This window comes from Tubulanus polymorphus, chromosome 2 (genome assembly GCF_964204645.1).
Source record: "Tubulanus polymorphus chromosome 2, tnTubPoly1.2, whole genome shotgun sequence".
Taxonomy (NCBI): domain Eukaryota; kingdom Metazoa; phylum Nemertea; class Palaeonemertea; order Tubulaniformes; family Tubulanidae; genus Tubulanus; species Tubulanus polymorphus.
The window spans coordinates 3,845,189-3,872,862 of NC_134026.1; the positions used below are offsets into that span (position 1 = coordinate 3,845,189).

Here is a 27,674-nt window from a genome sequence, read left to right on the forward strand (position 1 = left end):
CTGTCGACGGCTGATATGATTTAGCGTTGAAAGCGCTGAACAGCTCGTGTTTTATGCAGATGCAATACGTTGTTTGGTGACACCCGCAAACTGTAAACTGCTTTACCCCGATACGGCAGTCAATACACTTTAGAACTGGTTCTTGTGTCCTTCTCAGGTTTAAAGAATCGAGTTACTGTAACTAAAACAGGTTCATGTATTATTGGCCACGTATAAAACATATCAAATATATACTCATAGCAGTACCACACATCTATGTACATATAAATTAGTTATTTGCGATGCTTATTTTACGCCCTAGTTCACGTTACTGATCATAATGGACAAACAACGACATACAAAGTGTTCATCTAGCGTGTGGCTAACAGTACGTGTTCAGTAATGACAAAAAGCTGTTTTTTGTTACACGTCGTTTTTTGTTACATGTTTTTTTCCGGGTTACTTGGAGATGTGTGAGTTCAGCAAGCACCTTCCATCGCATACAAATGAATGCCTTAAAAGACTCGAATGATAAAAACATTCACAAATTTATTTATTATTCATAATTTTCAACATTTCTTCGTTTGCAGAAAATAATTCATAACTCTTGAAAATTCTATTTCCCGATAACATTTGAGCATTTAAGATAACAAACACCTAATTTCAAGCATTCCGCACGGAATTTCAATTTGATCATAACAACGCATCTCGAAAAAACTAAATTTGTCCACGAAGCTTTTTCCGGAAGTAATAACATTCGTTTAAAAGTTTTCATAATCAATTTACTTTTTCTATTAATACTGCTGGATCCAAGTGTGTGCCTGCTCTACAGACGAAATTCGAACGTTATCAAGATGACGTAGATATTTACAAAAATAACTTTTAAGCAGGGGAACCATTGGGCACCTTGTTACGTTGAGGAATATCTAAAGTACAAGTAGTTTCGACAACTTTTACTCTAAGACTTCTCACCGAGCCCACATCGCCATTGATTTTAGCCGTCTCCTTCACTTCTTCATCTATAGCTCGCAAATCTTCGAAACTGACGTAATCGTCTACGTCATCCAGCTCTATCCTATCAGCGCGCGTCGCCGTGACCCGGATGTTGATATCACTCGAACAGAGTTTGATACGTTGTTCGTTCAGAAGACACGGCGAAGTGCAGCGAACATTATTTCTTGGAGTTCTTGAATGCATTTGAGTGGGAGACTGGTCCATATATGAATAATGCGTTTCAGTTACGTTATATCGGCTGTCAAACTTATATTTCACTTCCTTGGGTCGCTTCCGCGTTGGACGACAAGTGCTTAAGATTGTGTTCTTGAAAGCCTCTCGAAATTTGAGGGACATAATATTGTAAAGAATGGGGTTTATGGTTGAACTGACGTAGTATAGAACACCGGATATATAAAATAATGCTTTATACAAATAGAGTAGTTTCTCATTCGAGTCGATATCCTTGGCGTAGATGACCAGAAGTCTCTGCGTGTGGAAAGGCGCCCAGCATATGAAAAATGCGACGACCACGGCAACTGAAAAAAATACAAAAAGAAGATAAACATCTTAGAAACCCATCCCTGTGACAAACATACCAATCGATCCACCGGTCGATCAAAATGGTGACCGATCCATTTCGATTACCGTTTGGTATAGGTTTACATATAAACGCATGGATACAGCTACAGCTGTTTGGGTGCGGTTGAAATGTATACCACATCCTCAATACAAATTAGCCATCTCTAGTAATGAGAATACCCTAAATGTTAAGCGTTGACATACCCTAATTCTATCCTATCATTGATAGTTTCCCGTGCCGATTCACGGCATAGTACTGTTGACAGGTCGACTTATAATATGGTTTCATGTACGTAATATAACCATCGACCAATTTTCACGATGATTAATTTGATTGACAACGGATTAACCAAATTACTGACGTGTAATCTTGATCATTGCATGATACCAGTTAATCCAATGTGTCCGATATATTCGCGAATATATTCTTATTGATCACACGCTTAATAATAAATCATATTTCGAGACAAACAGCAAGAGAGAGAATGTATATTCGATATACCAAATTCGCAACGGGGTTCGAACTAAATGGATATTCCATGATTCCCTTTGAGTCCTTGTTGAAATACCTTATTGAATATGATACTTGTTCTATTTTGCGTGGGTAAAAGAATCCGTAGATCAATTTCATCCGGCAGAACTATTTCGACACTCGTAGAAATAAAGCAATTAATCTTTGGACGGGTATACACACCTATATTCCAGTACATTTATATATAACATAGAAGGTTTGACACGGACACAGTGGTTAACGGAGAACCTCTCGAAAACATTTTTTCAAACGATCTAAATGAAGCTCAAGAATCTATCGAAATTGAAAAAACATCTAATTTCTTTAGTACCGAGGAGGCCAAGTGATAATAAATTCGTAAACGTTCTTTAACAAAGCTCCGTGACATGGAAACCGTCTGTGAATATTCAGAATAACCTCCACGTCAGACGCAATGAACAAATTCAATATACATCGATATGTAGGATTTTGTTATTGAACTCTGAATGTTTTCAATTTCAAAGTTCTACATCTTAAAAAATCTAACAAGCTACAAACCGGTACCCACGTAATATCAACCAATGGCACCTAATTGCGTCATTTAAAAGGCTAGCAAATAGTTTTTGCGTGAAACAAGAAACTCGAAGACGGAAGTATTGACTTCGTGTAAAAATAAGATAGTCCATTAATTCTCAATGACAGGCATTTTTCTGAACTCAGACGGATGCTTTTCGTTCGCCGGAAGTTTTACGACACTTTGTCGACGTGATTCCCTTCGGCTCTGTATATAATCGTGACCCCGAGCAAAATATCCTCGCCGCTTCCCTCTCGCAAAATAAGAAAGCGTTTTTGACGCCGTGTCAACAAAATATGTGTTGTATGCTTAAATCACGCTACGGGCTATAACATTAAACAACACTACACTGCACACGCGCCGTTCTCGTTCTTATCCTCGTTTTCTGGGAGATGATAGAAGACGACGACTGGTATGTTCGTAGTACGTTGTTTTAGATGTTATTTACAGTTATTTTAGATCACAGTTGCTGGCCACTATTTGTTGAGTACTTTTTTCATCGTGTATTTTTACATCATTTCCGTTTTTTTTTCTAATTATCATTTCATTGAAACATGAGAAACTTACAATGAGATAATGAGAAATAAAACTACCATTCACTTTGGCAGGTAGGTGTACATCATTTCCGATTGGCTGTATTGTGTTTCAGATACAGTTTTTTTAGGTATTTGGACGGTAGTCAGTGGCTGATTCTTATCGTGGATGATAGTGCGAAGTTTCAAAATTGAAACTAAAGCTGAATTTATATGTTTTTAGTCTATTTTCAGGTTTTGGAATAGTAGATTTACACGTGATATTCGTATAACACGTAATCTCGTCTCGGGACTCCGAGTGAAACTGATCAGGTTAACTCAATTCGATGAAGTCTATTGTAATTGGATGATACTACGAATTACGTATTAGCTTTCACTTGTATTTTATTGTTGGCTATCGATAGCTATACTTTGATATTATCGGAGCCTTGACTAGAACATGTTCATAAAAGGCCCATAAAACGCAAGATTTGTACACAATATATCAAGATAGACGAAATGTCGTAACTGAAACCGCGTAGTGAAGAGAACATGCGTGTATATTTCGAGAGCCCACGAGGCACAGTAGGTATATTACGGGCGAATAAATTGTGCTCATAAACTTAACGAGCCTCGTAGGGAAACTCGTAGGATGAGGACACACTGGCACTGATTAAACCGCTTAATGAAAAGTAAACGATTTGCGTCGTCTGTATCAGATCTGTAGAGAGTTGGGTAATAGGACTTTTATGTGGCGATTTATCGTGCGGAGATACCTGCTAAACATTCCATCTTTACCTCTTATACACCGCAACGAGTCAATCAAGCAGAAAATTGCCTGAGTCGAAGCTCGCAAAAATATTTCCACGAAATCCTCTGCGGGGTCTAATATTGCTGGCTCATTTTTTAGTTTATTCCCCTTTGTAGTTCATCGTGAGCCGCACTCGTTACAATGTAGATCTGACTGTAAATAATTTATCTTTCAATTAGCATGATTTTGAATCACTTTTTAAGTTATTAATCAAGATTTCCATGTGAAGACACACCGTGATATTTATCTATCGTCGGCATGCGATGCAATTTTAAGCCGATCAATTCATTAGATACTCTCTACGAGCTGCGCTTAATTGACGTTCGTCTGCTATCACCGATATCTTGCCATGATTCGTTCATCAAGAATCTTTATAACGGAGTCGCGATGGCAGGTCCATATTTACGCTAAATGTTACGATCAATTATCGTATGTTATTTTTGAATTCTTACGCAGAACGAAACCTTGCGCTAGACACAAATCGAAGAGACGCATCAGAAAGCCTTACAAAAAAGATAGGCCGTTATATCGTTTATGAAGTATTCCTGCCTGCATCAACAGTCTTATTCTACACACACATAGTTCAAGTCCATTTGTTACAGAACATGTTGTGTATTGATGAGATTTTTCCGTACTAGACGTGTCATTAATCACATTGATATAGGAAACAATACTATCGAAGCATTTTTAGCAACAGTCGTTTTGTTCCTAACACTTTGACACGTCGAAGCTGAGGAGTTTATCCATTATACACAACAATATCGAACCATTCGTTCCATATAAGATTTTAACCCCTGCAGAGATCGACCCGGTGATATATTCACGTATTACCCTTATGAAAGAAGCGGTTGGTTAAAAATGATTGAAAGTTAATGTCCTTGACGCTTTCATACACTCTGTCATCAGCGAATCACCTCATTGTAGCTAACTAACCCGACTGGTAGATCATATACAGATTGACAGCTAATTTATATCGCAGCGAGCTACCGAGAATTTAAATGCAATTACACACAGAAGAGGCGCAGATACAGCATGACCGAGCCTCAACCCTATATTCTGCTTGTGATGATGCGCTACGATTTTTTGCAGTCGTCAAAATTATCTATGAAGCGAGTCTCTATCATAAAACTGTCATTCGACGCCAAACGTTGTGAGTAAGAAAGAATCCGCCTTTTGTCATTTTGGAAGGAAATCTAGGAAACTGTTACAGTAATATGAAAGTGTTTTTTTTTAATTCTATGTATTGTTGAAATTAACTTAAGTTCAACTAATTAACGTATCAAAACTCTTGAAAGCTCACACCCACGGGTTTGGCGGTAACAGAGCCTGGCAAGCGAGCATGATCGAAGCCATGAATATTTCAAAAAGAATAATTCAGAATCAGAACTCTCAACTACTGAAGACGCCCATTACTAGCTACGTTATATTCCACTCGCAAAATCGACAAATTCTCAGAAAACAGGCATTATCGTTCACATCGGATTTCATTTGAACGACCACAAACACACTGCGTCTATATCGTTAGAATGGTTAAGAGCGGTAACGGGGTATTTTTCACCGGGGAATCTTATCTACTATAATGCGTCGACCAATGCCTGCTGCTAACATATAATGGGCTGCCGTTTATTCGAAACTACCCCGCGATAACGACTCTCGAAGGGCTTCCTCTCTTCTTTTATATCGGGCATTGTCTTTCAGTCAGTGAACAAGATATATTCGCCTTGCCCGGGTAGTCGGCATATTTAAATGACATGTCAAGAATATGAGTTCAGTTCTACGCTACGAGCAAAATATCCAAGGTCGCGTATTTTCTAAAATAGCGATTCTTCAAGATTACAATGAAAAAAAAAAGCTCTGAAATCAAAATGAATATTCACGACGCTTTATCTGCCCAACTACTGCAACTCGAAAACATGCAATATTAATTTTGAAACATAGAAGTCTTATTGGGTATTGGCAAAGGCATCTCGTAATATGGGCCAATCAGCCATTCTGTCTGATAGTGGTATTCTTTTATCTTCACCGATTGAAGATAATAAAAAAATAATCATTTACTTATCCCAAAGTATCTATATCATCCCCACAGTAAATCCAGATCATTGAAACGACGTAAAAAGAGATAATTGTAACATGAGCAGATTGTATTACGAATACGGTTTTATGTGGATGTTGCTCGATTAACGGCAAAAGCCCCACAGAGAAATGATATACGAGATGAAATGAAAGTTCATGTTTCCTTTTGCTGAAGCGAAATCTTCAGTTGTAAAAACAGTTTCGCATCTTTGCACGTGTCTTTATTTGTAGAATTACCTTTTCGATCGCCCGTACTTATAATGATGCATTTCCTGCGATCCTTTCCTTTAAGAGAAACGATTAGCTGTATACACGTTTTTTTTCAATTAGGCCTCATCCCATGATCGTTTCTGGCAATATGTTTCTTTTATGTCCGCAACCCAATTAATATTGGAAGCTTCGTAAACCGGCGGCAATTCAAAAACCTACAGTCTGTTGCAGACACTAAAAAACCCGATTAAACCACAGATAACCCGAAGGCATTTCATGTTATTGGGAACGATAGAAAATTTTTCGTTGTCTGGAGTCGTCGTGAATAGGATGATACTCTTAGATATGATACCTTAATAAAATAGTAAACTTATTGACGAGTCAAAATACCACAGAGGAAGACAAATCCAGATGACTTAAACATATCGACATTCTGCAGGTACGCCCGGTGTGTGGCGATAATAAAAAAAGGTTCGTTCATCTGATAGCTATTGTGAGAACCAGAGCCTGGGGGATGAGTGAAACGTCAGGTCAGCTTTGTACCTTATTTCCAGGTAATCAACGGATGCGCTGCCCGTATACGTCGCCGATTGTATTCGGCTGCGCTAATCTGCTGGCTACGCTCCCAACAAACAACCAAACACGTATCAACCATCTCCTTACCCTGGGGTATGGCGACTGGCTACTATTTTTCAATCGCGACGGATCAAAATAAATGATAATGGGGAAAATAGATTGACTCTTACAGGCAAAGCAGCGAGCTCTTCTCCTCATATCGCTAGAGAAATCGTGCTGCCGCGACATTTCTTTATAATTACATCGAAAGCTAAGCATTGGCGATAATATCCACGAAAGAGCTAACAACCACATTCCCGCTGCGGAATGGCGCAATATTGTTGACTTTAAGAAAATTTGTTTCGGTGGTAAGAACGAGAATCCCCTGCAAATGTAAACGTTTACTTCACGTGGAATTCAATTGGATGCAAAACGCGTCGCTTATTTGAAATGGAATTCACACCAAAATTGATCTTCACAGAAAACCTTTTCCTTTACATCAATTTCATCGTATTATCTTTTATCAGCATAAACAGCTTTTATCAACTTGTATGCAAACATATACATAATTCAATTCAATTCAATTTAATCTTTATTGCACCGTAATATACAAATGACATTATTGGCTTTTTGCAATAAAGAGGAAAACAAAGAAGAATACATGTATAGTATATATCAAAACCAGATAAAATTTATAGCAGTCTATATACAAACATGATGAGATAGGCAGATACACTAGTTTCTCTATACTATGACTAGGATTCAATAGTCCGAGACGGTTCATATGAGTAGGCTATGTACAAGTAAAAAATCTGATTCAGTAAACAACGTCATATCATGTCATATACATACACATAGCTGAATCTAGCAAGAAGCCTTTATAAATTTCCCAAGGCTATACGCCATCTGTACAGTTGACATAATGGTTCTGAATTTACACTCACTTGAGGACCTCCTGCATTCCGGAAAATTTCTATATAATACTTCAAGAAGAGTTTTCTATTGTCAGACCACTTTGAACATTGCATAACAAAGTGGAATTCATCCTCAACAATATTACATTTTTCACATAACCTATTCACTCTTGCTGGAAATCTGTTTCAGCGAATCTCTTGATGAAAATTCTACTACTATTATTTTCTTAAAAATGGAAATGCCCCAATCTGAGAGATAAAGCCAAGCGTCAGGATCCCCGTGTTAAAACGCCGTTCTGAGTCTACTTCCGGTGCACAAACGATGACAGAAAAATAGCTCAATTTAATTTCGACTATCTATCGGACAGTTATCATCTCGCAATTGAGCTTTTATCTTCTCTATTTATCGTTATTAGCCGTCATTAGTACTAATTAATCCTATCAATGCATTCATCGAATTTCTAAAAGAATACCGAGACTGATGTATACACGCGTACGTACGGAATTGTACCACACCCTTTGATAAATAGAAATGAATTAGAATCGAACCATCGAACCCATACTCGGTACGTATTAAACAAAAGATAAGGTCGGGATCATCGTATATCGGTTATCATATACTGTAGTGCAAATGGTAAAACGTATGATTAAGTACTCAAAATAATCAATTATTTATACTTTCCTGTAACTGGCGTTTAAGGCGTTTTACGAATCTGTGAAACTGTCAACCGACCAAAGCTACAGCAACTTTTGTGCCGAAGGGGGTCAAGGTCTAAAGAGACCAGACACTATCAGTGCGATACGAAACTATATGGACGATAAGATACGATAGGGATATTCTAACTGGTTACAGACCTATTTCGAAAAAAAAGCTTCCATAAAAACGACGGCAGTAGATTTCGCATTTTGTAGTCGTCTTTTAGATGGCCCGCAATGAAGTGCTCTACACTGCAATTTTCTCTCATTATGTTTTCACACGACAAGACGTTTATCATTGATTGCGGGTGACGTGCCCGAGCTTAAATTCCAATTAAATCTTTTAACTGCAAAATTAAATCGTCTACTTAGACACTCGATGCCAGCGGCATAACCCGACGATTGGAGAACGATGTTGGAAAAGACCAACGCACAACTCCACAGTACGTCATATATTTTGCCTCGATTTATAAATATGATAGATCTACGTACGTTATCTTAACCCCTAAGATTAATCCTCAAGAAGCCAATTTATGAGATTATTGGCTGTACGTATATGATGGATCTTTATATAGTGCATTTTCGGTAAATAACAAACTAATTGATTGGTTACGATGTTCTCTAAGACGTACACATTTACGTCATTCTACGTTGCTATTAACCGACATCGTTTCGTTATCATGTCCACAGGGCAATAATTCTTAGTCTCATTCGTCCCCAATTCGCATGTCAATTAGGTATTCATAATTAGACGAGATTTCCACAGTCTCTGAGACGCTGAAAGCGGCTCGTCAATAAACAAACTCTCTCTGTCATCAATGGTAATTCGATTTTTAGAGATTTCTGACCTAGAAAGTAGCTGTACGCACGATAGCGTTTTTCTTGCAATACCGGGCGCATCGCTCGGAACGTAAATATGACCCGCTATTTATTCGAACTACCTTTCCTTGCGCATGGGATGACATTATTTGAAATTAGCAAAATCATTCTCTAGCTGAGGGCTATAATAGCTCGCTCCCTGCACTAATTTACCTCAAAATCATTCGCAATTTTATGATCTCCGTCCATGAACACACACGGTAAATTTACGTTGACCAATGATTTTAAAAAAGTGGAAAATGTTCATAATTGGCTTCAACTTTATCAGCAGATATTCGGAGGTAAAGAAAACAAATCAAAACAAAGAAAAATAAAAAGAGAGGTAAGCATGGGAATGAATTGGTGGACATAATTGCGATTTTTACGAAATCGTGTAAAATTGTCCATCAAGTAGATTGAAACACCAGGAAGTTGCTTTTGAAGGGAAAATCGTTTATCTTTAGTCTTCCCGGACTGCATATGGAGGTAAATGGGCAACAGGAAATTACCTATCGTAAATCAATTATGGACATTTTGACGACGTACAATAAGTCTGCATTTCGGGTGTCATATTCGAACTCACGTAGGAAATTATTGGGAAAAAATAAGTCATGAAAATCACCACGTAGATTTACAGTAGAGTTCATGTACATTTTAGAGTAATAACTCCTAAAGATGCAAGTTGTAGTGCGTAGTAGATTTTCATAACCTCGCGACGACATATTAATTAAGCTAGACTGCCACTTTCGCCTCCGTAAGCACCAAACCACCGCGATATTTGCCGGTAAAAACCTACATTTCATCAACTTTAAATGTATTACCATCGGGTTCCGCAGTTTTGTAGCAAAATCCGGGAAAAAAATCAAGTCTTCCATTCCACGTGATACTGGTAATAATGCCGCGCCAGTCATAAAAGGGTCAAACACAACAATCCCCTTTTGGAACTGATTTCGTTACATTTTCATTATTTTGGAATTGGTTCACCTAAAAGCTTAAAAAGGACCAGTCTAAGACTTAGCATGGCTGCCATATGATCTTTACCAAGCAGTTTCAAAGCCAATCGCCGCGCCACTTACACACGATCACCGTCAGACTAACCGTGTTTGGGTAATACCGTGAGTAATTCATTAAATATCGAAACGTGGTTTTTCTGAGACTACGATCTTTTGTAGTGTGAAAGGGCACCGGCTCGATCTGCGGCGTCGAGGGCCTCATTTACATTCAGGTATAACTGCATAGCTGTTTTTTTTACGCGGTGGGTCATGCAGCGATTTTGTCCGCACCTGCTTGCTGCCCTCGAGGTGCGTCTCGTCATTTCCTTGGGAATCCCCATGGCAATTAAGTTAAAAACCCACTGTTTTATGATTGAAAACACGAAATCTATTATCGAAAATTTAAAAATCTTTAAGACATAACATTTCGGTCTCTGACTAGAGACCGTCATTAGGTGTGATGAAGAAATAAGAACAAGGGACTGGGAATGACAAACTAATTGAGGAGTGAGACCATAATTAGGGATTGACGAGCATGATGTTATGTATAAAGGAAAAGTATGGGAGACAAGCCGTTGTTTAAATAAGTGCTAATTGCATCTACGCTGGTTTTTGTGGAAACACATCCGCACCACGTCCGCCTCCGGAGCACCCGCATCCGCCTCCGGAGCACCCGCATCCGACTCCGGAGCACCTGCGTCCGCACCCACCTCGTAGAAAACCACTGACATGCGATCAGGAAGCTTTTGAGAGGAAAACGCCAGTTTTGGACGGTTTCCACGGTTTTCCTACCGATCTACCTGATCTTATGTAAAAAAGCTTTATTGCAGATTTGTAGCCATTCTTGATATAAGGGCAATTGGTATACAGCGTCGTTTGAATCGTGTTGACGTTGAGCTTTGTTCTGCAGAAGTGTTTTTCTGTGTCGTTTTTCTGAGTGTCACCTGTTCGCCGCTTATCCATGCACGTACAAGGTCCATTCCATAAAATCATAAACCCGCAACCGGGAATACAAATATAAAGCCACTTCTGTAGTTCTCTTCTGGATGTAATGACGATACCGAACGACGCGGGAAATGACAAGATTACCCGTCGGATCTATTAGAGCCCAAACCGCTACTTCTGAGTAGATATCTCAAACCCAACGTTAATGGCGGCGGAAATTCCTGTCTAAACGTAACAGAAAACGTTTTCGTTTTTTTTTAACAACCGAATGTATATACGTTGAGTGCCTTTGAGAGTTACTTGTTCTCGCTGACATTGTCATTTAGAATAAGCGCGACTCCGTGATGTCCGGATTCGGTGAATAGCTATTTGGAGTTGTACCGACTTCAATCATTATCGCCTCGTCAAACTGCTGATGAAACGTTCTACAGTTTGATGGAGTCGGTTTCCGTGGCGTGTACTGAACTGAATTGAAATCGGCTTCGTTTAATTCGCGCGGATCATAGGACGCGATACATCGAAGATAAAATTTCATCGTATGGCTACCATACATCCATCAAAACCGGGCCCCTGATTGATCTGCATGTTAATTCATTTTTATCAAAGTTGATCTTTTCAGCGTAAAACAAGAATTATAACCGGAGAATAAACAGTACAGAGCAACTGTCTATTCTCGCGTGCTTTCAATTGCTACGGTAGATTTGCTAAAAGCTCATATAATATCAGCAATTTTCTTATTTTGCAAAGAATCGGTCTAGAATTACTCTTGACTTCTGTCAGTCCGCTTTATTCTACTAAAATCATTTTACCAACATATCCCACACCACATACTTCATGTCCACCGGAACAATCTAGACGCTAGCAATGATTAACTATCAACACACATCAAGATAGCGTAAGATTTTGATGGCGGATAAGTGATGAACGCGCTAATATTGCTGGTATAGAGTGTTGATGTAAACCCCGCGGCAGAATCGTCAGTTATTACTGACCACTGTACTAGTCATCAGTTTGCGCCGGTTCCTCTGCGGAAGAAAATATGCAATACATTGAAAATAATAGTGTCGAAATCCGATATCGGACATCCCCTCAATACAATAAAGATTTCTTCTAAAATATCTCGCTTGAAAATTCATCAGGACGCCGCCAGTTATCGGGAGCGAACCTTTTAAAGCTGCTACTTACTCAACGAGATTCGTCGGTCGTTTGAAGCATGAATCCGTGTAGATATCAAAGACGCGCGCGGATCTTCAATATTTCATACATTCATGAACAAAAAGGAGAATAGCATTACAGATGGAAGCGCCAACGAGTAATCTTCTTAACAGGTTTGGGACGTACTCGAGCGAAAATCTCGCCGTGTTTTTTACGTTCACGCGGGAAACGACGCTATACGATATACTCCCGTCGCGCAGAGATTACAGTTCGCATATCGGAAATAGATTGCATAGGCAGTCTATAATTGAGCGACATGTTCCATCTTCAACAACCGGAAGTCAAGTTACGCTTCGCAAATGAAATCGCCCGATACTTCGCGAGACTATTTGATCTACGATTGAAAAGACTATGTCGCCGGCGACGCGTTTGTGCATTTATAGAAATTAATCACGGAATTGTTTTAGATATCCCTATACGTGCATCAATATAAAGTCACCATTAACAAACAAGAGGAAGTCGACGAAACATTTCTTTAGAAATGTCTATACTTCAACAGACTTTGAAGACTGTTTATCTTCTGATGTCAATCGCGGCAATCAAAATATCTAGAAACATCGTTCCCCACTTAGATGTCACTTAATAGTATTTGTGTTTTGATGATGTAAACTTTGAATAAGTAAACTCTTTAGTTATATCACGTATACATCATGTATCGTGTTCTGTATCAAGACCATCAAATTTAGATCAATTAAGTAGATTCGATTTGATTAACGTTGTGTATAGAACGTACAATGAGCCGTCGCAATAAAAGGGTGTTTGTATCTCTATGCAGGACTCCCTATCATTTGATTAAGCCGGCACGACACTATTACATATCTCAGTGCTCTTAGAATATGTACATATATGTATATATGAATATGTGAGACTCATTTAACGGAAGTTGTCATTTGTCCTTTCTATGACAACAAAGGAAATTGATGCTGCCGAGATTATCGTATATACCGCTATTTCTTTTTAGATCTCTCAATTCGCTAAGTGCCTCACACTATAAGTAAAGATTAAGGAAGCGAAACTACTAGGCCTACACATTATTCTATTAACCATCATAAAGGAACTTATATGAAATTGGCATGTATAAACTTAAAAATGTTTCTAGGTAGCGGATTCAGTGCTTCGTCTGAAATGAGAAAACTAATGAATGCATTCGTTTGGAACTCCCCGATTGTTTATGGGCTTGTGGCTGTCAGCTTTCTGACTGTGGTTTAGTTATTGGATCTGATTTTTACGATTATCAAAAGCTTACGACCAAGAATTACTGGATAAAAGATAAAGAATATGATTACCATTTTACCCGGCGAGATTACGTTACCAGCACAAAATGTCATCGACGTATTCACTGCGTTTATCCGGTATACGGTGATTGTATCTGATCTTTGATACGATCTATGAATCGTCATAGCATCTAAATACCAAATCTGATATATTGTAATATTCAGTAGTTACTAATGATAAGCAGCACAAAGAGTTTAGGTTAGCAGCAGGTTGATTAATATTCCGACTGCAATCAATCATTTGTCCTTCGTGGCCAGCGGGCTGGATATTTGCAGTGACTGCTTTAGAGTCAACACTTAGACCGTAATCAATTTTGTTACAACAAGGCCTGATGAATGTGCGAACTTTATTTAGTTTGCAGGAGCAAGAGAGGAAGTGGATTCGGGGCTGCATTATAGGGAACGATCTTATAAATACAGCACTCCATACAGTATAGTTTATGACGAAGATGCAGGCATCGCCGCACCAATAACAGCGTATCTGCATGTTTATTCTAACGTTTTGATATTTTAAACCCATCAGGTTCTTTAACTTGTTCCGATTGTGCACAATAAAAGATTAAAAAAATGAACATGTTATTAATGCATACTTTTTTTCAATTCTTATTTTTTTATTTCAGAATAATCATTCTAATTCATCACTTTAGCATTTTTTGTATGATTTTCGTCCCTTTCTGCGACCACTCCCTTGCACCGAAAATAACTACACCCGATGACAGCTATAGTTGAATAATATGCACGTATAAAAATACAAATCTACGACCGTCGCATGAAAATTGTATGTACTTAGTATCAAAATTGTACAGTACGTGGAATCGTTTGTTGGCGGCTATAATTTGAAATGCAACACGACTTATAAGTAATTTGCACAAGAAAAAAACTTTTCGCATCATAAACATAGATGTATAATTTTACAGGTATGCCATTACTTCAAATGAAATTGGAATTGATTTTTTGTTCCGTCGAATAACCGATGGCCATGTATTTTGAATGTTGCACGAAGTGACATTTTGAAATCCCCTTGGCACTCGTCGATATACGTTTGATACAGAATTTACATGTAGATATTAATGAAAGTGATGAAAAACATAGATTGTCGATGGAAACAACGTTTCGGTTGTTCGTATATTCACTTTCAGCACTTCATTTGTATATACCACCATTGTACCGGTGGCTTTAATCACCGCGACGATATCGACAACAAGACTTTCGTTGAAATGCATCTAAAACGATCGAAATCGAATCACGAAAATAGATAGTAACGCTTTTGAATTTCATATGATTTCGAAGTGTTTAAAAATCCTGCGAACTAAATGCGTTGTATTATAATACAGATTGGGAGCGCAGGTTTTACTTGCGAAATGTATCTCGATGTATCATAATCATAGGAACTACAATAATAGCGGGTGCTTTAGGCATCAATTAATATCTTTGTTTGTAACATAAAAAAACAATAAGGCATCAAGACAGTGCAGGAAATCGATGCTACAAGGAGAAAGTTTATTAAGTATTATACTTTTTTCCTGGCTAGATAGGTTCTTAATATCATGTAGCTGCTTATTACACTGATACATTTTCGTTTGAGTATAGCTTTTAAGACTTCAATTTTTCCCGAGTTACTATCTAAACAATTCAAAACGATTTAATCTTCTTAAATTCGAATAAAAGCAGGGAAAATCAATGCGGCTGATCATCGATGGCATTTTAATGGCAGACAGTATAATTTCACAGGTTTAACGCAGACGACAAATTTGTGGAGGTAATAAAAAATCGATCAAAGGGAAATTACTCAAGCGAAAATGATAACAAATTTTACTGTTCTATTCTCATAGATTCTCGGAGTATTCAATTAATCATCTTAGCCATTCTACAATTTTGGGCTTATTTCGGATTGTTTAGTTTGTTGATAAGTGGCCGGAAGTGATAAAACAACAGAACGCCACAGTATCGGATCAACAAACAAATACAAAATCCAATACGACTTTATTGATCCGAGTGCTGAACAAATTTTTAGCGGGTTGTCGGGCCTTTTAATCGAGGGGGATTAACCATTGTATATTCATTATTTTGCACGAAAAATACCACTTTTTGTATATATATCCACCATAATTGAGGCCACTTAGGATTTTTAGGGTAGACATTTTTAGAGACCTTCAAATTTAGGTGGTCAAGACCCCTTGGACCCCTAGGTCCAAGCTACAGTGACCGTGCTCAACCGCGGGTGTTTCGCTATTTTTGTACTATCGTTCCGATTGACTGACATTCGGTTTCACTTAATTCGCAAATAGTCGACTAACTCCGATAACCGAAGTTCGCTTTGTTGGTTGAAGTTTCTTATTCAAAGGTGTGTGCAAAATCATTTGACAAAGTGGAAATTGATGAGATGACGGTTTACTGAGAGTATGTTGACGATTATGTTACAGATACCGTAATTATGAACTATTAGTTCTTTGCAACAATATGTATATATATTGATAGATAGCTCCTGTGTACCACGTTGACTCTTTGTTGTATCCAGCTGTGCTACTTTGGGCTCATCGTCCGATGTCGATTTTATTGTTTGAAGTGATTTTAGCGGCGACGATCAATCATTTTATTTCTACTCAGATTTAGCCAGCTGATGTGTCGTAAAAGTCGCACGCAACTATTCAACGCTGCCACTTCAAGCGTCGTCAATTTTTACGACGCGTATTCGATTAACCGATGCTAACGAATCCGCGACGTTGCATTTTCTCATTTGTCCCTATCCGTGCTTCCGCAAACGGATCCCGACTGTCAGCGATCAACAGAATGAAACGGTGATTAGCGAAATGTCACTCCTGCCAAATATCATGACCCAATAAAAAAACTAACTAAGAGAAATAATGGGCATGAATATAGAAATAAACCTAATGATTGTTTTTAAGGAGAAATTCTTCGTCTTTTAATGATACATTTATGAACTTCTTTGGAATACGTTTACATATGTTGTATTTTACGTTACTTGATATATATGCTTTTAACTATCTTATTCCTCAAATTTATGTAATTTCACGAGTAACAAATAGAATAACGTCACGCCGTACTGCTCGATATCATCGTTCGGTTTTCATCTGACGTTAATCAAAAATGGTCGCACAGACGACGGAGATTTGAAAATAAACCAGCAGGAAATGGATAAGACGTCCACTGAATTCTTTAAATGTCGGTATATCATAAAAAAATCTTGCTCTCATACATACTTGCAAGTAAGATCAATAATAACCGCAGGGACTATATGATTTAACACGTGTGTATCTGCAGCATTTTACTGCTAATTACCGTCGTAAAATGCTTTTTATCAGTTGTTGCAGCACCGCTAAGTTTGGTCTGACCATTCCCTGCGATTGTGTTTCATTACCCCGCAAACTTTTTGTTGTGTATTTTCGGCGCGTCATCAACGCGTTAAGCAATCCTGGGGGAACCACAAAACAACACATCGTATGAGCGAAAAACAGCTTTTCCGTAGACAGTAAACCATCGATATCCTAAATATGGGTCCATATAACAGTTGAAAAGACAGCTGAAATCTGCCGGCAATGCTCAGTGTACCGATTAACAATAGTTCGTCGTTAAACGAGTAATTCAAGAATTGTCGCATTTTCATATTTGAGAAATGTCCCAGATGTATAATTGACAAGTCGTGTCTTTGACATATTCAATTCGCAAGAACATGATTGCTTTCCCGTATCCAGCTCCCGAACGCATTTCAAAATATAATCTCATTTACTCTGATTTACAATATTTCACATCTCAACGCTTTTTCTATTACGCAAATGCATCTTTAGTCTTATTGAAATTGTCGCCTCGTACAGTTTTATAGCTGTAAAATGTAATTGTTATTACTATAAAATCATGCTTGAAATTTTCGACAGTTTTTCATTTCAATTTCGTGAGTAGACCTAAGTGCGAGTATTCTTACAGAAAAATTGAATGCAAAACCGTAGAAAATAAGCCGAGACAAAACGGCAAAAGGTCATCCTCATCATTCGTAAAATGAAATATTATTTTTTGTCGTGGACGGAGAATCTAGTTATCATAGGGTCGTCAAGAATCCGTTCTACCTCGTCACCTGACCGTCGCAAAATTCGATCCATTTGATTCAGTTGGTCGAATACAATTTTCTCCATCCTAATAAATCTAATGGACTCAGTTGGCAACTCCCGCGCGCACAACGCCGACCATTACGAATTGGTTGTCGTCGCAAGTGATGTTCTATCTATACCAAACGAGACGGCATACGACGACAATAACACCGAGAATAATTATACATACTCCAACTCATTAAATCGGTTGTAGGCGTATAAATAAAGATAATGATTTTCTAAGGAGTCCTTTCCCTCCAGCAGTGAGTATAATCCGCTGTCAATGGCCAATGATTTCGCATGTATCGGATTGCGGTCTCGTTCGTCGGACGCATTCCGACGAGAAAAATGATGATACGCTTTCCTTTGTTTCTGTAGATAATTTCATCTGCATTCTGAAGGAATTTGCTGATGTCGGAATCGTATTTCCTTCAGTACACGGTCCTCGGTGGACGTAATAAAGCTACAGCTATCAGAAGAATCTATACGTTGTTTGAATTTCGGATTTAATTGTTTAACTTAGCTTTCTAGACGACGAATCGAATTCAATTAATTTCCCAGGTTACCAGACCCTCAGCTTGTTTAGCTAATGCAAAGGAAAATGACCCATTTACTGCCCGTGATCCGGCGCCATTTCGACGAATTTCCATCCGTCTGCGTTGCAAAAATCGATTCGCGTTCTTTTTACGAAATTCAATCTAATCTCAGGTAGAATCGTTACAGATCGATTCTAAGTCATTTTCCTTGGTGTTTCAAAGAGGATTAAGATTTTTAAGATTTCAGCATACTGTATTAACGCTGCTCGTGTATGAGAATTGACGATATGCACACCGCTAGTAGCACTTGACGCACTTCCAACGTACAGCGCCCTTCATTATGACTACAACGGAGATAATTAGTTTTTGACGAAAGCCATGTAGCGAATATTTCTACAACACTTCTTTGTTATGTGCCCTGGATCTGTAACGACATAGCTTAGGCGAATGTCATCAATGTTTTTCCGATAGATATTCATTTTTCGTAGGAATGTTCATAAAGGAATAGAATTATGAAACCGGTTAACCTGCTACTTGACTAAAAAAGCTAATCTTTCATTTCAAAAGGTTTACCATTAGTCACCGAACAAGATATTGCTATTCGGATCTTGTAATCTCAATGGGAGTTTGGTTTTCTCCATTACCACTGTGTAGAATTCGAGGAAGTTGTTGGATGTGGCGATGTCGACCAAGTTACTTCGATATCAAGAACGGGGGATTGCTGTGTCTAAACTGTGTCTAAAATCCATGGTAATAGACGAACGATATTCTTGTTAAATGACTGGAAGCGATAACACGGAAACGGACTGCTGAAAGATCTGTTACATCGATCGTATACATATAAATGTTTTCATACAGGCATGTTTTCATATATAAGGTACGGGTCTGAAAAGAACAAAATTCCCCATTATCCATGCCCAAAAGATACCAATATGTATACAGCAGAGGTGCTAAAATAAAGACGTCGAAAGAGTGTTCAAAGTTTTCCCAATACCATACCAAGTATTGTTGATGAGGTAGTATACGACAGTCCGACTCGGGGCAAAAATAAATTTTAATTTCTTATTTTCATGAGTAGGTTTATGATGCTAAAGAAAAGGATGTCTGTACTTTTTTCACCGTAGCCCGAGTCAGCCAGTATGATATCTCGTTGCGTGGGAACAGCTTCTGTCATCAGAGAGTTTTTGTTCATGCTTTGGTAACATGAATTTCAGAACTTCCAACAGCAGAGACTCGGTCGATCAAACCACGCTGAATATACCCAAAGTAAACTGCGTTAATGATAACGGGATTGCTGGTTTTTCATTGACAGTTGAACAAGAAAGAGGAAACCTTCTTTGATGACCGCATCCCCCGTAGTCATGTCGTGATTGGCCATCAAATCAACGCCGCAATCGTAGTCTTTTATCGTATACGAAACTGCGCGCAAAAGTGAAACTGATTTCGCGAAAAGACGATCGAATAGTGAAAAAGAATTTATCGGTGAATTTCTGGTCGACTGGACATGGGAATTCGCTTTGCGTTCGTCTGCTGAGATACAAAAAAAATTACCGCGGAAAAGCGATATTCATAAACCACTGCTGGAACCGAAAGCCAAATATGTCTATATTTACTCATGTCGAAATATATCAGAAAATAATCAAGTAACAGTCTGACCCGGCTGATGAACTTTGACTTATTAAATTGCCTGACAGATCGTTGGGTACAGCGTCAAATGATTGATCTAAATTGTATCGTGTTCGATATCGAAACCAAGGAACTACGAGATGGATAACCTCACCGTGACTTCTTTTATCTTTTGCTTTCGTATCATTGCATTTAACGTGGCTGTTTTAACGAATTTTACGTTTATTATAAAAGAATGAAAATTGCGGAGTTGGAGAATATACCACGTCGCTTGTGGGCGAGAGATGCTAAGATTTCAATAAAACTGCATGTAACGCGCTTTGATTAAAATCGATTATCATTTATCAATATCTTCCGCCCGAATGTTTCAACTATTATCATCGTTATTAATACAACCGAAAAACCGATGTACTATCCGTACGCTTAGTGCGCACACGGAGTGTCAGTATGGATTGATTACTGCCTAATAAGCTTGTTATCATTAATTCTTAAAGCATGGGTGCCCGCGTAAGGTTGTTGAAATTATCAAGACAGCACTATTTCAAGGTTAGCAATTTCAGGTGGACCGACGGACTGAATTTCTTCACAACACACTAGTAGTTATCACGTGACATCACTGCGCGTCATTTTTGCCGCAAGTACAGACGGCTGACTGAATTAGTAAAAAGTCATAGTCGATTGTCATTTTCCAATGTGATTGATGCATGTGAACAAGCGTGACGTTGATGAAGAATCTCCGAGTTTTATCAAATTATTGCAAATATCTTTCATTTCTTGTTGCAATTTTTCATGTGAAATAGCAAAAAGATAAATGCGTAACAGGAACAAAACGCTTGCGCCAGACAAAATGGATATTTACAGAAAAACGCAAGTGGCACTTTTCTTCCTGAATAAGTTTGACACAACTGTATGGTTTACGAATATTTCTATTGTCTTCGTCAGTTTTTTTCTGATCATCTAAAATGCATCTAAGTTGCCGAATATAACATATCATTTAGTGCACTAAGAACGATAAGGGTCACTCAACTGCGAGCGTAGGCAGAATCTTTCCAACATAGATGGAAAAGCTTTGCGTTGTTTTCGGTTGAATCAATTAAGGATTGCTGGAAGGCCCGCTACAAATGGAGTAGTTCCCTCCATTAACGTATGAATGTTGATTTTCTACGGCGGTCGACAAAAAGACGCTCCTTTCAAAGACGATCGAATTATTTAATTCTGCTATATATGGTGTGATAGGTACGTGTGTAAAGCGACCAGCCGTGATACGTAGCTGGAAAACAAATCGCTCAGTGCTGTTGTCACATTAGCGTTTCGCGATCCGCCTGATTTTGATTGGCGTCGTCGCAATAATGTAATAATATAATGTAAATAATGTAAAAACCTATCGTTACGTTAAACCATTATATATATAATGCGGAAAAATCGATCGATAATAAATAATTACGGTGTTTGCCACCTGCGGCACTCAACACCGTGAGAAAAAATGATAAACGGATAAAACGAGGTATACGATTGAAGAACCACCATACACGCCTGGGTCAAATACGATAAAACTTCGGTATGTAGGGAATATCATGACCGGTAATTGTGACAAAGAAACCGACGAACAGAAATCAATGTCGAATTGATTAGTACGTATCAAGCTCGACGGAATGAAGCGAAGAAAACTATAATGAGCTATACGTTCAAACAGTTGCACTAGAGAACCCCAGACTTCCCTAATGAACTCGGAGAGACCATTTGCGAGGGCAATTCCAATATTTCATCAAATCGATGATCATTTTAAAATGATACGGAGCGAATCTCAGGACATTTCAATTTAATCCTGGCAATCAAATTTTTTCTACATACATAATAATAGAAAAGATTTGATTGCCAATTTTAGTGTCGAGAGGTATTTTTCAATAAGCAGAAAAGTGCTTCTTCGGTGTCAATCTACAATGTATCGAATCGACGATGTTCAGCTATTAGCCGTTAATTGAAACAATCTATGAAACTTATAAACGCTGTCAAGAAGCAGCTTGCAGACGATACGGCATCTATTCTAGCATTCGGGTAGATGTCAAGTGATATTGCGTGTGTATGTAAATTCTAATAAAATGCGTAGTTGTCGAAGCGAGCTGGCGCGCGCGTATCCGTATCAAATTACTTGTGCCTTATTGAAATTCCTTCAATTATCTAACCAATTTATTCGCTATACTCAAAGTGGAAATGGTCGATAAACACCCAATTCTGGCGCGCACCGATTCCCGTATTAAACCATCACCATAAACCAATGAAGATCTAGATGTCAAATTTCCGCTGATTTATTAAGTGGAAATAGACATTTCTGTAAGACAAGATGGTCTCAATGATAAACGTTGGACCACCATAACGCTTGACGACAATGATATTGGCGTCATTGTCCGCAGTATGACAAATTACCAATAAACATACATTCGCTGAGCAAACGACCTTTTTTTATTTTCCTCCAACAGACACTCCTCGAACACAGAACGCATAGGCCTACGTTTGTCATTCCAGGCAGCATTGAACATAAGCTGATTCGTGGCGAATATTTCGATTGCTCAGCGAACACAACCGAACCTCGTTTTTCCAAAAAAAAACAAAAACAAAAACGTATGCTAACAATCATGAAGTTCGCATAACTCGGCTGATGCTGTTAAGTCACCACGTGGTCACAGCGTAGTCGCCGATTGGCTACGGATGTTTCGTTTGCCGTTGGTTAGAAAATAAACGAGTGCGCATTTATATCCCGTCTTTGAGAATTTCCACTAAGTGGTTAAAAACGCTAAAATATTAACGGGGACCGAATTAAAGAAGACGATCTTCTGATCTCACGTTGTCCGAAATACTTAGTGAGAACTATTCCCAATTGAAAATCCGTGTCTCCTATCGTTATGATCGATATAAAAAAAATGTCTGCAACATGGCCGTGGTATTTACGTATTCAGAAACACGATAACGGCATAAGAGCACTCGCGAAAATAAGTTATCGCATCGAAACGTTTCTTCTTCGTATCTTCTAAATCTGAGATCGACACGTGAACTAAACGTCCGAATCATTCGAGCGAACGCGGTGCAACGGTAATTAAAAAAAAAGAGATGAAAAGGCTGGATATACAGCGGCCCGCTCAAGAAGTTAAATGTTATTTGATCAAAGCATATCTCATTATAGCAGTGTCGAATTTCACAAGGTGGCGTCGTCTTAGATTTGCTTCACGATGCGCGTTTAATGTGATTTTCGTCGCGTTTGAACCGTGCTGATAAACTCAAAACCGATTTATATCGCTCAGAAGACGGGCTTTCTGGACCTTTAGCCAGTCGTCTATTCTTTCATTAACCGCATATACAAAAAAAACCACTAAAACCAACAGAAACCAATTTAGCCTAAAGGGCAGCTCCGGCGATAACGTGATGAATGATGTAATCGTTCAAATATTTACTCGAAACGCTATTTTTTTGTTTCGAATTCATAGTTTCTAAATCATTCTCTAATTTGTTTTGGAACAGATGTTTACGTTGTAATTCTGTCCAACACATGACGCACATCAGTTTTACCTCCTTAAATCGTTTTTGCGAACAATTTTTTAATCTTGTCGATTTATTTCTGAACATCAGATGCTTTCTAAGCTGGGATTTGTTGTAGAAAAGTACCCTCAGTACAATATTTACGTCGTCTTTTTAACAGTCTTTTAAACGCATATTTTTAATCCGCGAGTTAACATTTTTTCCGTTTTTACGATGGAATTTCGACGTAAAGGCGTAGTCCATAAAAACGCAAACCCATTAGCTCACTATACACGCTGCAACGAGCAAAACAAAATCCCTGTCATGTCTATAAGCCATTATCTGAGTCAACTAAGATAAAGGCGAGTTATTCATTAATCCTCTTTTAAATTAATTTGAAAATAAAGGCATGGTTAGATTCTAAACTTTCCCGGTAACCGCATTCAGTCGGTTGAAAATCGCGATAGCGGAGCAACAATCGTGGCCACAGGTGCTACAGCAGGAGCGACCAGCAGCGGAATATATGGATTATTTGATCTGTTAATACAACGATCCGCACCTAACGCACATATTTAAGGCTGGATTATTATATACTTTTGTTTTATCAACGCAAACAGTATTCTCCTCTCATTCCATTACAAATTGAAGGTGCTGTCTAATTTTTGGAAGGGCCCGTGCACGGCACGCCAGCGACTACATTATTCAGAGGCGGTAATTCAGAGCACGGAGTGTCGCATCAACATAACGTGTTATTCTTGACCAATAACGATAAAAGTCTAATATTATTCTCCCGCATGCTCCATCCCTTTTTCTTGCTATATCACACCATGCAACGGATTTTCTTAATGCTCCAATGACCTCATGATCCAATTTATTTTCCTAGTGACGATAATATCATATGCCATTTGCCGATATATTTTTTGCTTTAATATTCTTTTTTTTATATGCTATGGTAAAAATTCGTGACCCGAGCTGTCGTCAGCCCGTGAATAGAGCATAAAACACTAATTGGATGAAAAACTACACCTTCCTATCTGGAATACGTCGTCTTCGCATGATTTCAGATATTCACCAAACACAGATTATGCTTCCGCGATAATCACGTTCAATTCAACACCGAGCAGTCAGCACTTAAAAAGTAAGCGTGGAAACTAATTCAACGCGTTTACCTAAATAAAACAAACCCTATCAACATTTCTGAGGAGAGCTGATAGCCTTTTTACAGTTGGACGGAAACAAATGCCCTTCGAAATCAGCTTCCGGTCCGAAATTAACCGAATCACCTGGCAAAGACATCATCTTTAAGAAGGTCATTGTTGGCATCCTGGGTTGATAGAGAAAATTTACGCTAAGTTGCCCGATAATTGGACGCCGTCGAGAAAACTATTAGTCGCTAATAAATTGGTTCTTGCAATCGATAAGATTTTCCGGAACTAATCGCTGCAGTTGTTAGAATCTTGTTAGGAATGTCATTTACACCCGTAACATCGAGAAATAGCTGGACAATTTCGCAGACGTTCACAGAATCAAGAGCAAAAATGTAATAATTCCGAGTACGCAAATTAGATTACCATATCATTCAGTACGTCGAAGTGGCCTTTAGTTAAAACGTTGTTGGTGAAATGATACGTTATTTACTCATTTCGCCATTCGAAACATTTTACGCGAGATATAATCATAACAATTAATGCTTAATCGAGTAAATACGGTTAATGGGTTCGATAAATGATTCAGTAACAAGAATTCGACGATCCTCTATCTCTGGAGCGAGAGGAAATCTGGTGGAGTTGAATGTGAATGCATCGCCGGGTGTATATTTGTATTTAGCCCGACGTGGTGTCGGTTTTCTGACGGTAACTCCCGGTGCGTCCAGACCATTGTAATTATTTCGCCGATAAGATAACCGCTAACTTCGGTTTGCCGGTCTAACCTCGTAGTTAACAGGTAGGTTTACACGCGGATATCAGTCTATACGCTGTAGCCTAAGTCATCCGGTTTAACTGCTTATCATCATCGACAACCTTTGCACTTCTGATCCAGAAAAATGTACGTCATCTGATTTACGAACTACCCAATTCGCTATCAGGAAAACATCACCCAAGTATATTAATTGCTAATAAGATTCTTTTTATCAGTCGCCAAAAAATCGATCCCAAATTTAGGACAATATTTGAACAATCTATTAATCAAACCGTAAACAGAATCACCAAAAGAAACTTTTCCGACATTTTTTCTGAGGAATGTTCAAATATTCTATCAAATTGATATTCATGATATCTACCTAGATTTCTAACAACTTAGCACGAGATTATGGATTTTGGCATTTCACCATTTATAAGTATATAATTGGTACCTCGCAACTCAGAACGGGATTGATCATTGAACGATAATAGAAAAATTCGAAATAATAGATTGGAAAACTCCGCAGGGCTTCATTCACTAAGTCGATCGTATTAGAATACTATCGTAATCAATTGACTGTTTTTTTTTTGTCAAAAAATATCATTTAGGAATGACATTTCATTCCGAAGATCGGAAGAATTAGTCAACAAAACATCCCAATCCCATATCCCTATACGACGGTTGGACGTATATGAACATGATACGTTCGTTGAAATAGCAAAGCAGCTTTTTCGAATAATCTTCCTGGGGAATGATGAATTATGAGCACGTGTCGACTTACCGAGCATTTTCAGAACGGCTTTTCTGGCCTTTGCTTTTTGTTGAGATTTCCAGGCAGCGGTGGCCATATCTCCGCCCTGAGATTCCGAATCTATGCGCGATACAGGTGCCTGCTGGGACCTTCTCACGGCCAACCCGATCAATATGTATAGCACTAATATCATTGTCATCGGAGTGAAGAAAAACAAGAAGGTGGCGATTTCAAACGAATGCTTCAACGAAAATTCCTCTTTTACGTTACAAATGGAAGATTCCAAGATAGGTTTGTTATTTTCGTCGGGTATGTACACGAGCCCAAATTGCATAGCCATAGGCGTGGCGCAAATGCCCGAAATTATCCAAATAACAACGATTACCCGGGTGGGCCTGGAAAGAGTCGACATGGCATGGGCCTTCATCGGGTGGCAGATAGCGATATAACGTTCCACTGTAAACCCAGTTATCGTTAAAATCGAAGCGTACGTGGACGCCTCGGCGGCAAACGTCCGTAAGATGCAAAACGTTTCACCGAAAACATAAGGGTAAGCTGACCAGAACGAATAGGTCTCAGTCGGTAAGCCGAGCACTAGAACTAACAAATCAGCGACGGCCAAATTAAACAGGTAATAATTCGTCGAAGTATGCATATACTTATTCCTCGTGATGACAATGCAAGTGATTATATTTCCGAGTGTACCCGTCACAAAAATGATTATGTAAACGATCGTGATTGGAATTATTTTCAGAAGTGCTTCTCTTTTCGGGCCGATAGCGTCAACCAGATCGATGGTGATGTTTTGTAGGATTTCCTTTTCCGAATTGTCGTTTGTCCAAATCGAGGTATTCCCTTCACCGCCCGACATGTTTCCGTTCTCGCCGAAGTTACCATCACGATACACCAGCACCGGCGAAGAAGTCTGATTAACTAAATAGTTCGTATTATTGCTGGCTGTGATGTTTATGCCTGACATTTTCGTCGTTAAATGAAAATATTTCTTCCTCCACTGCTTTAAGAAACTACGTGAACGGCAAGGTTATAGATTACTCCGATCTCGACTCGTCGCAGCTTCATACAGAGCAACAATGCCATAATAGATAATGATAGTTATAGTAGAAGTAGTTAAATTATTTCGTAACTTACAGTTAACTGAATCGCTAGACGATATCCATTAAATCACTGTTTCAATTTTGACCCGGTTGATTTTTGTTTCAATTCATTACCTCAATAAATTTACACGATGAAAAACGAGTGAATCTCCGAAACAACTATCTTTTAAACGCATTTCGTCTTTTTCCTCCCGGTCTTCGATGAATACATATGATATATATAACTGTTACGTAATATCCAGTGTAATACCTTCATTAACTGTCGTTGTGTGTATTAATTACTTTCGTTCAATGCAGTTTGAATCACTTCTCGAAACACCGAGCTAGCCACACGGTGAAGTTGGCGGACTCGATGGCGTTCCAGCGTGAAGTACAATTTTATCAACTCGCCTCACGTCGATACAAGCGTGCGCAGTCTGGCGGCTTTGTCAATAATGTTATACTGATGACAAATGACA

General features: G+C 38.5%; 1 protein-coding gene across 1 annotated transcript; it reads right to left on the minus strand.

Annotated features, from left to right (window-relative positions):
• Positions 1-861: 861 nt before the first annotated feature.
• On the minus strand, positions 862-27,080 carry LOC141898280 (pyrokinin-1 receptor-like). The gene is made up of 2 exons (XM_074784123.1): positions 26,132-27,080; positions 862-1,511 (listed from the first exon to the last, which is right to left on the minus strand). Exons 1-2 carry the CDS (start codon positions 27,078-27,080, stop codon positions 862-864), a joined length of 1,599 nt encoding a protein of 532 aa, XP_074640224.1.
• Positions 27,081-27,674: the final 594 nt, after the last annotated feature.